Below are 13295 nucleotides of genomic sequence, written 5' to 3' on the forward strand. Positions count from 1 at the left end.
AGAAAATGTGCAGTGTCAATTTGTCCTGGTACTTTCTTTAAATGGACACACACACACACACACACACACACACAAAACAAAAACGGTGTGAGCCCTTAAGGATGGGCGGACACCTCGATAATGAGTTGTAAGTCTTACTGAAAAACAATCACACACCCACAAGCACCAGCGTCTGAGGATCTTAATTAATCTCCTGACTCCTTCTGGAAATCTTGTGCAGGACATATTATGTTTCACTCTTTCTCAGAATCATTTGCCTCAGGTAATTATCAATTAGTTACAAACAACAGCAGCAGTTCCTGCAATGAAACAAAGCAACCATTACACATGCCATACATATATATGTATATATGTATATACATATATATATATATACATACATATATGTGTATGTATATATATATATATATATATACTATATATAAATAGTATATGTATGTACACCCAACACCAGTGTGTTACTGTGACTGTAAATGCATTTTAGTGTGAAAGAAATATCTATGAGATGATGTCTTTAGGGTTATATAAGGTTTATAAATATTTGAGGGAAACATGACTAACTCTTTCTTTTCTTAGCTGTTCAATACAGAAATAACTTTTTCCTCTTACATATGAGATGATGATATGACATCAGCTGTTCAGGATGAGTCACAGCTGTGAGAAACCACACGGGAAAAGGCTGATGTTTGGATCACTGGTTTCGGTTTGGATCAAGTCAGAAACTAAGGAGCAAATGTTTGGAGTCTCCAATGAAATGAATGTAATATCCGTGTGTGTGTGTGTGTGTCTGCCCTCCTGTGGTTGGTTTTATGAACTGCTTTCTTTCTTTAATGTACGTAACTGGAACTCATTTACCTGTATTTTTCACCTCTTATTAATATATTTCATTATATAATAAAACAAGTCCTGAAACAACATAAAGGACAAACAGGGAGGATAATGAACATTTAAAATGAATGAGAAAAGGTTTTTAAATATTCATAGAGTAACGTGCTTTTGGTTTGGTCAGTGTTTGGAAGTAAAGTCTCATTTTATTTTTGAACTGCTTGGTTGTGTATAACTGTGAGTATAACTGTGTATAATTGTGAGTATAACTGTGTGAATAACTGTGAGTCTAACTGTGTATAACTGTGAGTATAACTGTGTATAACTGTGAGTATAACTGTGAGAATAACTGTGAGTCTAACTGTGTATAACTGTGAGTATAACTGTGTATAACTGTGAGAATAACTGTGTCTAACTGTGTATAACTGTGAGTCTAACTGTGTATAACTGTGAGTATAACTGTGTACAACTGTGAGTATAACTGTGTGTTTAACTGTGAGTATAACTGTGTGTATAACTGTGTATAACTGTGAGTATAACTGTATACAACTGTGAGTATAACTGTGTGTATAACTGTGAGTATAACTGTGTATAACTGTGAGTATAACTGTGTATACCTGTGAGTATAACTGTGTATAACTGTGAGAATAACTGTGAGTATAACTGTGTATAACTATGAGTATAACTGTGAGTATTACTGTGTATAATTGTGAGTATAACTGTGTATAACTGCAAGTATAACTGAGTATTACTGTGAGTATAACTGAGTATTACTGTGAGAATAACTGTGAGTATAATTGTGAGTATAACTGTGTATAACTGTGAGTATAACTGTGAGTACATCTGTGAGTATAACTGTGAGTATAACTGTGTGTATAACTGTGAGTATAACTGTGAGTATAACTGTGTATAACTGTGTATAACTGTGTGTATAACTGTGTACAACTCTGAGTATAACTGTGTTTATAACTGTGAGAATAAATGGGAATATAACTGTGAGTATAACTGAGTATTACTGTGAGTATAACTGCTTATAACTGTGTACAACTGTGAGTATAACTGTGTACAACTGTGAGTCTAACTGTGAGTATAACTGTGTGTATAACTGTGAGTATAACTGTGTATATCTGTGAGTATAACTGTGTGTATAACTGTGAGTATAACTGTGTATATCTGTGAGTATAACTGAGTATTACTGTGAGTATAACAGTGTATAACTGTGAGAATAACTGTGTGTATAACTGTGTATAACTGTGTATAACTGTGAGTATAACTGTGTACAACTGTGAGTATAGCTGTGTGTATAACTGTGAGTATAACTGTGTGTATAACTGTGTATAACCCTGTGAGTATAACTGTGTGTATAACTGTGAGTATAACTGTGTATAACTGTGAGTATAACTGCGTATAACTGTAAGTATAACTGTGTACAACTGTGAGTATAACTGTGAGTATAACTGAGTATTACTGTGAGTCTAACTGTGTATAACTGTGAGTATAATTGTGAGTATAACTGAGTATAACTGTGTATAACTGTGAGAATAACTGTGAGTATAACTGTGAGTATAACTGTGAGTATAACTGTGAGTGTGACTGAGAGTGTGACTGAGAGTGTGACTGAGAGTGTGACTGAGTATTACTGTGAGTATAACTGTGTACAACTGTGAGTACAACTGTGAGTATAACTGAGAGTGTGACTGAGAGTGTGACTGCGTAGACTCATAAATCTAAAATGGAATCTTTCCGTTGCTTCGTTGTTGTTCCTCGGTCCGCCATGTTTCCGCCATGTTTCCACGCCCCCTGGTGAATTCAAATGTGGCGCGCTGATCCTGGCTCTGCTCCTCTTCTCCTCAGCTCGGCTCCACCACGCCCCTTCACTCCCTCCACCACGCCCCTACACTCCCCCGAGCCCTCAGTTCGCGCAGCCGCGTCAGCTCTTACTGACCGCCATTTTGTGTTAGGCCCACTCTTGCGGGAGCGGGAGAAAAATATTCTGCCGCCGCGCAGCACCAACGAGAAGAGCGGGACCGACGAGGCGGACTGCTGCAGCGGGACACCGAGCTAATATTACGGGGGAAAGAAGTCGCCAGTCGTAAGTAAAGTCGCTTGTTTGCGTCCAAATACGGAAAGGTTTTTGTAGGAGCCGTCGCCGGCCTCTAGGTGTCACGGTAGGGCTTACCGGCCAGGCGGTTGGCGGGGGGTGTTTGTCTCCCTCTATCGTTATCCAAAATGCACTAAATTCATCTATAAACTGCAACTGCACGTCCCAGTTGATAATGTCGGCGTTTTGCGGCAGTTATGGGGCGATATTCGCTCGGGGGTGGGTGGATTACACATGTATCTGTTTAAAGTTAGTTGGGGCCTGACGTCCATCTTATCGTGCTCTTTGTTTCCTGTTTTCACTCAGTCGCGCCTGCCGAGTTCACCAACTATCACGAGTCAAGTAGTTGAGTCCAGTTTACTACACACGAGCATTCAGACTGTGTGAAATACTCGGGTTAAACCTAACATGTTTTTATGGATGAACAAGTTGTAGAGGCGCGGAGTGATCGATCGACTGCATGTCATTTCTGATAGAAGCAAACAAGTGAACCCTGTCGATATCGAAGGAAGACTTCAGTTGTTCAAAGTTGGCCTCGTTGCTGAACATTATGGGATTGCACATCTTAAAAGTAATGAGTACATTTACTCGGTTTCTATGCTCATTGAAGCGGCTGCACTTAAGTTGGACTATGAACTTAAACTAAAGCAACATTAAAAATGTTGCTGCACGATATTAGGCCGATCCACGCTGTAGAGATTTGCGATGCCTGTATCGTGGCTTCTGTAAAATCAACACACACTAGAGTTTAAAGTGTAATGTCTTTGTGCCAACACGGACCCAGACAGTGTGATAATGTCCTGTTAAAAGTTTAACCCCAGTTATTGGCCAAACAAAACTAGCACAAGGTTAAACATTTATGTAACATACATATACAGCTAACTTACTTACCTCATTACTGACATTACATTTGTCTGACATTGGTATCAATTAGAACGTTATCAGAAATAACACCTGTTTCAATTATTAGTTCATTGTTTATTTAACAAACGGTTTGTCACAGACCGTTTGTGTTATGTGAGAAGTCATTTTATATATTGATGAATGACAATGCACTTTAAATTGACATGTACTTGTTGGAGTCGATTATTTATATTTTTATTCGGTTCAATACAAGTACAAAGTGTTATCAAATGGAAATGTGAATTAACAGTATATGACAAATGTTTATATGATACCACTGGTTAAGTTGCACTATTTCCTCTTTGGTATACTATAAGTATGTTGGGTGGGAGATCACGCTTTTAGTCACCAAGTGCATTTATCATCAGAAATGCGAGTTTCAGCCAGTTTGAAATCAACAATGTTACCAGAGGAGGCAAATACACATGAAACTAATAAATGGCCCTTTAATGATCTGTCACAAAAACCCTCTCAGTTTTCACCCCAAGTGAAATTAAATGTAGTTAAAACCGAGGCTCACAGCATTTGAAAACGCGATGACAAATATCCTTTTAGTTTGAATAATCCTCTCACATTGAAGTATTATGTTGCTGTAGTTTTTGTGTTAATAGATGACCATGATGGGCAACCTCAGTCTAGGTCATTTAGAAGTGGATTGTTGCTCTATTTTTCTCTTCTCTATTGACACCGCAGGTGTGTGATGTTTGCAAACCTTAATTATTACTGCTTCTATTTGCACATTAGAATACTAACACAGTGCATTGGAACGTTTTTTTCAATGTGTTACACAATCCAATCTAAATGGTACATTTTAGTATTGACTTATGTTGATTGAGCATGAGTTCAAATATAATGTCCCTAATTCTACCAACATAGGCCTTGCTCACCTCTTTGTTCAATATTTGTCTGCTTTTATTAGGTAATTTGGCCCATTGCCATGGAGGGCGAGGTTGTTTCCATGGATACCCCTCAGACTGCTGTCCTGACCTCGGATGGAAAGGTGCTGTCAGAGGATGGAGATGCCTTGACAACCATAGCTCAACAGGGGGAGGTGGCTGGTAACATGGAGATGATGGTAATGGACGCTCTTGACCCGACTTTACTGCAAATGAAGACCGAGGTGTTGGAGGGAGGTGGCACAATGACGGTTACCAGTGGAGACGAGGGACAGATCATCACGCTCCAGGTTGGTACAGATTCAGAAGTATTAGCGTGTGTGTGAATGGCTGTAATGTTGTAAAATATGATTGCCAGTTGCTCAAACTGAAAGGATTAACCTGTTCTTTTGCAGGTGGTGAATATGGAGGAGCAGGCGGGTGCAGCATTAGGCCTTGGTCAGCTTCAACTGGTTCAGGTACCAGTCACCACGACGACTGTAGAGGGGCTCCAGGCCACCTACGTCGACGCCTCAGCTGCTAACAAGGACTCCGAGCCAGTGATCTGTCACACTCTTCCCCTGCCTGAAGGCTTCCAGGTGAGAAAATGTAAACTGCGTTCAGCAAGAGTTCCTTTTTTGTCATGTAGTGAAAAGTGTGTTCAAAAGAGGACCTTTTGATGTTCTGTCTTCAGGTGGTAAAAGTGGGTGCTAATGGTGAAGTGGAAACTGTAGAGCAGGAGGAGCTTGGAGCAGCCCATCAGGAGCTTCACACAGTAGAAGAGGAGGAGATGGAGGAGGCAGCAGACATAGAACCACCTGTGGCTCAGGAAGAAGACCTAGAATGGTCTAAGGACCCAGATTTTCAGCCCATCTCCTCTATCCGGAAAGGAAAGAAAGGAAAGAAGAGCCGCCTACGCTATGCAGAGGGCGATCGCGACATGGATGTTTCCGTGTACGACTTTGAAGAAGAGCAGCAGGAAGGGCTGCTGTCAGAGGTCAATGCTGAGAAGGTTGTGGGCAACATGAAGCCACCGAAGCCCACCAAGATCAAGAAAAAAGGTTGGATTTTAATGAATTTAATTTGATCTTAGAAGGTTAGTTGTTACACTTGTAAAGATGTACCTCTCCAGAGTTTTAAACCGGTTTTCCCCTGTTTTTGTGCCCAGGTGTAAAGAAGACCTTCCAATGTGAACTGTGTAGCTACACCTGTCCAAGACGTTCCAACCTGGACCGACACATGAAGAGCCACACAGACGAGAGACCTCATAAATGTCACCTGTGTGGAAGGGCCTTCAGAACCGTCACCCTGCTGAGAAACCACCTGAACACACACACAGGTAATTACTACCTTTCACCTTAGACTCTGATGCACTTACCATTAAACATTAATAACTCAAATGAAATGGTAAATGCACTCACTGTTTTACTTTAATTCCTATTTTCTAACATTTTTAGGCACTCGGCCACATAAATGCACAGACTGTGACATGGCCTTTGTGACCAGCGGCGAGTTGGTGCGTCATCGTCGTTACAAGCACACACACGAGAAGCCCTTCAAGTGCTCCATGTGTGATTATTGCAGTGTGGAGGTAAGTCATCTGCACCGACCTACTAACCAGTACATCCCTGCGTCTCCCTCGCTAATCTTTCTGTTTTTCTCTTACCAGGTGAGCAAGTTGAAGAGACACATCCGTTCTCATACTGGGGAGCGACCGTTCCAGTGCAGTCTTTGCAGTTATGCCAGCAGAGACACTTACAAGCTAAAGAGACACATGAGGACACATTCAGGTAAGATCCTTTCATTAGGTCAAAACAACGCCGCTCAGAGAAAACGACAATAAGCCTGTTTATCCACTGGATCGTTGTACTGAGGCATGTTCATCTGTGTGTTGGTAACGTCTTTCTAGACTCATGCTTGGTGTCACATGTGATGGAGGTTCAGTCTGACGTTATTTTAAATTTCCTGTACTTTCTACATGTTTGAGAAATAATTGTACTATATGGTCATGATAGCATTGCTTATAAAAGCTCAGTACTGTATATTCTCTGATCTCCGTTGTAGGTGAGAAGCCGTATGAGTGCTACATCTGCCACGCCCGATTCACACAGAGCGGCACCATGAAGATGCACATTCTGCAGAAACACACGGAGAACGTGGCAAAGTTCCACTGCCCACACTGTGATACTGTCATCGCTCGCAAGAGTGACCTCGGTAGGTCCAGCATGATTTAGTTCTGTGTGTTCATAAATCTCCTCTCATACGCCGCTGCACCTGATTCCACGTGAGCGGAGCGCGTGTGCGGTAATGTCGGTGCACCGCTCCGTACATTCATCGCGCTCATGCTGCTCCCTCTACCTCTCTCTGCTTATTTCATGTTAGCAGAGTAGGAATGACATTAGTGTGACTAATGTTCACGTCTTTGCCGTCTCTGTCGTAGGTGTTCATTTACGAAAGCAGCACTCTTTTATTGAGACGGGGAAGAAATGTCGCTACTGCGACGCAGTGTTTCACGAGCGTTACGCGCTCATTCAACATCAGAAGACTCACAAGAATGAGAAACGCTTCAAGTGTGAACACTGCGACTACTGCTGCAGACAGGTGTGTTGTTGTATTCTGAGGATGTTACAAACGTTATAATCATTTAATAACGGCTTCATTTATCTGTTGTTTGACAGGAACGCCATATGGTCATGCACAAGCGTACACACACAGGCGAGAAGCCGTTTGCCTGCAGCCAGTGTGAGAAAACGTTCCGGCAGAAGCAGCTTCTGGACATGCACTTCAAACGCTACCATGATCCTCACTACATCCCCACGGCCTTTGCCTGCAGCAAGTGCAACAAGACGTTTACCCGCAGGGTAAGACTGAGCTCAGAGCTGTCAGCAGGTTCTTCTCGGGTGCCTCACTCACTCATCAAAGTTGTGTTTGTGCTCCACAGAACACGATGCTGCGTCATGCTGATGGCTGCACAGGTGAAAGTGGTGGAGAAGAAAACGGAACTCCAACACCCAAAAAAGGTCGTCGTGGCAGGAAGAGGAAGATGCAGACCAGGGCTGACGACGACGATGACGACGACGACGACGACACAGGTGCTGGTTAGAATCACACGGATAAATCAGATCAAGTGTTCACTAAAGCAGCGTCTTTAACTGTCGCGTGTCACACACAGTAAATGCATCAGCACACTTGGTGTTGGTGCTGAGCCATGCAGTAGTTTTGTTTATTCACTGTTTAGTTTGTGTGGTCGTCATTAACCTTCAAAATGTTTTCAAAAGGCTTCAATGATTTTAAAAAGTGAGGGTTTAATTTTAGCTTCAAATTCTGCATTAAATATTCATCAGGAAATGTTTTTTGTAAATGTGAGGAGTGGTTTTCACTCATGAATCCTGATCTTTGATTCTTGACTAAAGTGTTAAAGTACCCTATTTCTCCAAGTTAAAATAGTTCCCTGGTGTCCTAATGAACATGTCAGTGACATGTTTTGGTCAAAATACCATAAGGATGAAGCACCATAGCAGTTCAATAACCCTGCCAAAATCGCCCCTTTCAGAACACTCAGTTTTGTGCATGGTCCCTTTTATATGCAAATGTAGCACAGGCAAACACACACCCACTTCTTCCAGGGGGTTTCTGATTTGTCCTTTTTACTGCGCTCACTCGCTCAGCTCCTGTTCCCTCCGCTCCATTCCTCTCCCCCTCCCTCCACTAGTTCTCTGACAATATCAACATGGCAGCGAGAGTGTCGTCACAGGAAGAGACGTCCGACACAAGGATCAAGCCGAACACTGTCCAACTGTAAATCAGTTAAAAACACTTAGGGACAGCACCGCTGATCGCCACCGCTGTATGTGACTGTATCAGACTGAGTCTGTGCTCCGGTCATGGAGGACGTACTGAACTAATATCTTTAATTAGGACGTGTCAGAATGGTCAGTTATGACCTCTATTTGACCTTTTCTACAGAATGTGTGTGTTTGTACGTCGGTGAAATACGTTCGCTGACTAAATACGGCGACCGCTGGCCGCAGTCTGATGTGAAGTGGTGCGAACACACAAACACACGTTTGCTGACTTTATCCGGCACATTAGCTTCATATATAAAATCCTCTGAGGCTGGAAGTTTGTGTAAAACACTGTGCTCCACTGTGCAGCCACCAACAGCACACTTGTCCCTCCGCGTTGACATAATACCGCTCTTCCTCCCTCGCCTGCACTCTCGCATTTTATAGGAACATAGTGGAGCTAAGGTGGAGCTAAGGTGGAGCTCTCGAGGTAAACTTACTGGTGGGTGGTAACATTTGCGGTGAAATGCGCATGCTGCCGTCATAAAGCGCAGGGAATTCAACATGGCGTGTTTTATCGCCTATACTTACACTAAAGGGCACCACGAAAAAAGGACTGAGTATTCTGTTTCCACACTTTGGCGACTGCTAGGGCCTCCAGAGTCCCAAATATAAGTATTGAAATGGTTAAAAAGTTGATTTCGCATAATATGTCCCCTTTAATGTGTAAAAGATTTTTGAAAGGTAAGCTGATGTGGAGTTCACGTGTCCTCTTTCAAATGTAGAGGGTGATGTGGACGAGGAAGAAGACGATGAGGAGGACGAGGAGGAAGAAGAAGTGCTGTTGACTGAGATGGATGTGGAACAGGCGCCACCTGTCGTCCCCATCCCAGCACCTGTGGAGCCTCCAGTCAAGAGGAAACGTGGACGACCCCCCAAGAACAAACCAGCTGGTAAGACTTTTATCATCAGTAAACCTGAGGAGATCATTGTCTCTTCTCCAACATCCACTTTGTGTCCATTTTGTAAAATGATTTTTCCATTTAGAGGAAAATATACAACAGTCAGCAGGTGAACTTGTCCCGGCGTCAATCAAAATGCAAATGTTGAGAACGTCAGACCACAGCAGCAGCAGTGTGTCTGTTAACCACTGAATCATCATAATTATTATTATTATTATCATCATCATCATCATCATCATCATCATCATCACAGTCCTTACCTGAAACTTTCTCAGCAGCTGTTGCTGCCGCCATCATCCGCGTCGAGGATGAAGCCACCGGTGAGGTCGATGACATCATCGTAAAGAAGGAAGTGGGAGGTGAACAAGATGACCAGGAGGACGACGCTGAGGGCGCAGTGGAGGAGGTGGTGATCGGTGGAGAGAAGTCCACCATTGAGATGGAGGAGCTGTCCCAGGAAGCAGGAAGTGCAGAGGTGGTGCAACTGTCTGAGGCTCCGCCCAACGGAGATCTGACCCCCGAGATGATCCTCAGCATGATGGACCGGTGATGGACCGGTAATGGACCGGTGATGGACCTGAAAACTCAAACCCTCGACCATGTCTTCATTTTAATTCTTTGCGTTTAGAATCATGGACATTTTTATTGTTCAGAGAAACAAACATCACTCTTGTAATTTAATATTTTGATTTTTAATCCTGTATCGCAGCAAAGACTTAATCATGACCTGAAAAGTGTGGGTTTTCTTTCAGAACATGTGACTTTAAGTGGCTTTGATTGACTTGTTTTTTTCTTTGTGCTGAAGAGTTTTTCATTCCTCTCAGTTTGTACCTAAACATAAATGTTAGTTCCTGTGTGCAGGACCTCGCTGACGTGAGTCACAGCCACTTAAAGATTTAAAACTGTTTGAATGTTTTTTTATTATTCTTGTTTGGGGGGTTCTTTTCTGTGGTTAGTAGATCCTTTTTAAGCACATTTGTTTTTCAAAGCTTAAATAGAGTGATTATCCTAACCTCCTTAGATGATGCTCATGTACTAAACTTTGTCTCTGATAAGTGCAAGAAAAACTCATGTATTGCTCCTTTGTGTAGCCATTCCACTTTGGGTTGATGTTTTTCTTTTTTGTATGATTGGAAATGCAACATAGCAGCTTTTACCTGTGACAGACGAGAGCAGATGTATGAATATACAACCAATAAAAAGTTAGACTTGAAGGTTTCTGCAGGTTTCTGCAGCTCTAATCTTTTCAGACGTGGAGTCACAGTTACACAAAGATGACTTTGCTCACTCTTAACCCAAATCGGCTGAATTATCAGTGTATTTTGCTTGCAACTATATTTTATTAAATTGGGGATTTGACATGGTATCGAATGACTCCTGTATTTACCTTTGGTCAGGTGTGGCTCAGGTAGATTCAGACTCAACGGACAAGTCGCTCATTTTGGCTCGTATGAATAAACTCAGATATATGTAGATAATAGAGGAGGTTTCTGTTCTTTATTTGGTTGTCTGTGGAGACTGCAGCGGCGGTGGTGATTCGTGCAGTTACTGTGTGATATGACAAACACTGTTGCCATGGTTACAGTAGATGCTCTGATGACAAACTGACATGATCTCAGGTGGTTGAATATTGATCCAAGTGGAGCGAAGTTAATAAACTTATTGATCCTGTTTGAACTCCACAAACTGTTTTATATTAACAATGTTTTTCTTTTCATAGCTGTGAAGTTATTTAGTGTAATAATAATATTCAGTGTCTGAGTGAACTCGTATGAACATGGTGAATCATCATCTCACATGAGTTTGCATCATGTGACGTGCTTTGTTTCATGATATTCCATTAATCTCCATCATATTCAGTATTTTCTCTTACACTGTTTGTGTCAACAGATGAGCAGCAAACAGCTGCTCTTGTCTTCTCCAGTCTGGCTTTTTAACTTTGAATGATTTCAACAGCTTTTCTTTTCAGTGCAGAATCAGGAGCAGCAGTAAATGAACATGGCTGCAGTCAGTGGTTTTTCATCAGTGTGTAAAGTATGCCTTTATTTACATCATCATTTATGATTATAACAATAATAATAATAATAATATCTGGTTCTTTTATTGTCTATGAATGAGTGAATTCATGTTTATTTTGTCCCAATATAAATTTGACCACAGTCCATAAATCAAAAGGTTTCAAATCTTTAAAATCAGACTCTTACATGAATTGTGATTGATCAATAAATCCATCCCATAATTACATTTACTGGGAGATAAAAGTCTCATATTAAAATATATTCAAAGTAAGTGATGTCATAGACTGCAATAATACTTTAGTTCAAGGACTGTTTATTCATGTGTTCACAAAGTAAGGGTTAGTCATAGTTATATGTAATATGTATATATTTTAGTAATAGTTATGTGTAATATGTATATACTTATATGTTAGTAATAGTTACTGTATATTTAATATGTATATACTCATGTGTTAGTATTAGTTACTGTATATGTAATATGTATATACTCATGTGTTAGTAATAGTTACTGTATATGTAATATGTATATACTCATGTGTTAGTAATAGTTACTGTATATGTAATATGTATATACTCATGTGTTAGTAATAGTAACTGTATATGTTATATGTATATACTCATGTGTTAGTAATAGTTACTGTATATGTAATATGTATATACTCATGTGTTAGTAATAGTTACTGTATATGTAATATGTATATACTCATGTGTTAGTAATAGTTACTGTATATGTAATATGTATATACTCATGTGTTAGTATTAGTAACTGTATATGTAATATGTATATACTTATATGTTAGTAATAGTTACTGTATATTTAATATGTATATACTCATGTGTTAGTATTAGTTACTGTATATGTAATATGTATATACTCATGTGTTAGTAATAGTTACTGTATATGTAATATGTATATACTCATGTGTTAGTAATAGTTACTGTATATGTAATATGTATATACTCATGTGTTAGTAATAGTAACTGTATATGTTATATGTATATACTCATGTGTTAGTAATAGTTACTGTATATGTAATATGTATATACTCATGTGTTAGTATTAGTAACTGTATGTGTAATATGTATATACTCATGTGTTAGTAATAGTTACTGTATGTGTAATATGTATATACTCATGTGTTAGTATTAGTTACTGTATATGTAATATATATATACTCATGTGTTAGTAATAGTTACTGTATATGTAATATGTATATACTCATGTGTTAGTAATAGTTACTGTATGTGTAATATGTATATACTCATGTGTTAGTATTAGTTACTGTATGTGTAATATGTATATACTCATGTGTTAGTAATAGTTACTGCATGTGTAATATGTATATACTCATGTGTTAGTATTAGTTACTGTATGTGTAATATGTATATACTCATGTGTTAGTAATAGTTACTGTATATGTAATATGTATATACTCATGTGTTAGTATTAGTTACTGTATGTGTAATACGTATATACTCATGTGTTAGTAATAGTTACTGTATATGTAATACGTATATACTCATGTGTTAGTAATAGTTACTGTATATGTAATACGTATATACTCATGTGTTAGTAATAGTTACTGTATATGTAATATGTATATACTCATGTGTTAGTAATAGTTACTGTATATGTAATATGTATATACTCATGTGTTAGTAATAGTTACTGTATATGTAGTATGTATATACTCATGTGTTAGTAATAGTTACTGTATGTGTAATATGTATATACTCATGTGTTAGTATTAGTAACTGTATGTGTAATATGTATATACTCATGTGTTAGTAATAGTTACTGTATGTGTAATATGTATATACTCATG

At 39.6% G+C, this 13295-nt stretch overlaps 1 protein-coding gene across 2 annotated transcripts; it reads left to right on the forward strand.

The window, feature by feature from the left end:
• Positions 1-2760: 2760 nt before the first annotated feature.
• Positions 2761-10931, forward strand: LOC131459742 (transcriptional repressor CTCF-like). 2 transcript variants are annotated; one of them, XM_058629816.1, is made up of 13 exons: positions 2761-2917; positions 4749-5015; positions 5121-5303; positions 5399-5765; positions 5873-6043; positions 6162-6295; positions 6374-6494; positions 6769-6918; positions 7145-7305; positions 7383-7565; positions 7646-7796; positions 9275-9442; positions 9727-10931. In XM_058629816.1, the coding sequence occupies exons 2-13, from the start codon at positions 4767-4769 to the stop codon at positions 9999-10001; spliced, it is 2313 nt and encodes a 770-aa protein (XP_058485799.1). In that variant the 5' UTR covers positions 2761-2917; positions 4749-4766; the 3' UTR covers positions 10002-10931. The 2 variants fall into 2 exon arrangements, with proteins under 2 accessions (XP_058485799.1, XP_058485800.1); XM_058629817.1 differs by having other exon boundaries at positions 9730-10931.
• The last annotated feature ends 2364 nt before the right edge of the window (positions 10932-13295 follow it).

The sequence above is a fragment of the Solea solea genome, chromosome 5, assembly GCF_958295425.1.
Source record: "Solea solea chromosome 5, fSolSol10.1, whole genome shotgun sequence".
NCBI lineage: Eukaryota > Metazoa > Chordata > Actinopteri > Pleuronectiformes > Soleidae > Solea > Solea solea.

Excerpts from the sequence above, each read along its gene's own strand:
- LOC131459742 (XM_058629816.1), top strand. The coding sequence starts at position 4,767 with ATGGAGGGCGAGGTTGTTTCCATGGATACCCCTCAGACTGCTGTCCTG. Across the intron at positions 5,016-5,120 it reads GACAGATCATCACGCTCCAG|GTGGTGAATATGGAGGAGCA; the intron begins GTTGGTACAGAT and ends GTTCTTTTGCAG. Across the intron at positions 5,304-5,398 it reads CCCTGCCTGAAGGCTTCCAG|GTGGTAAAAGTGGGTGCTAA; the intron begins GTGAGAAAATGT and ends TTCTGTCTTCAG.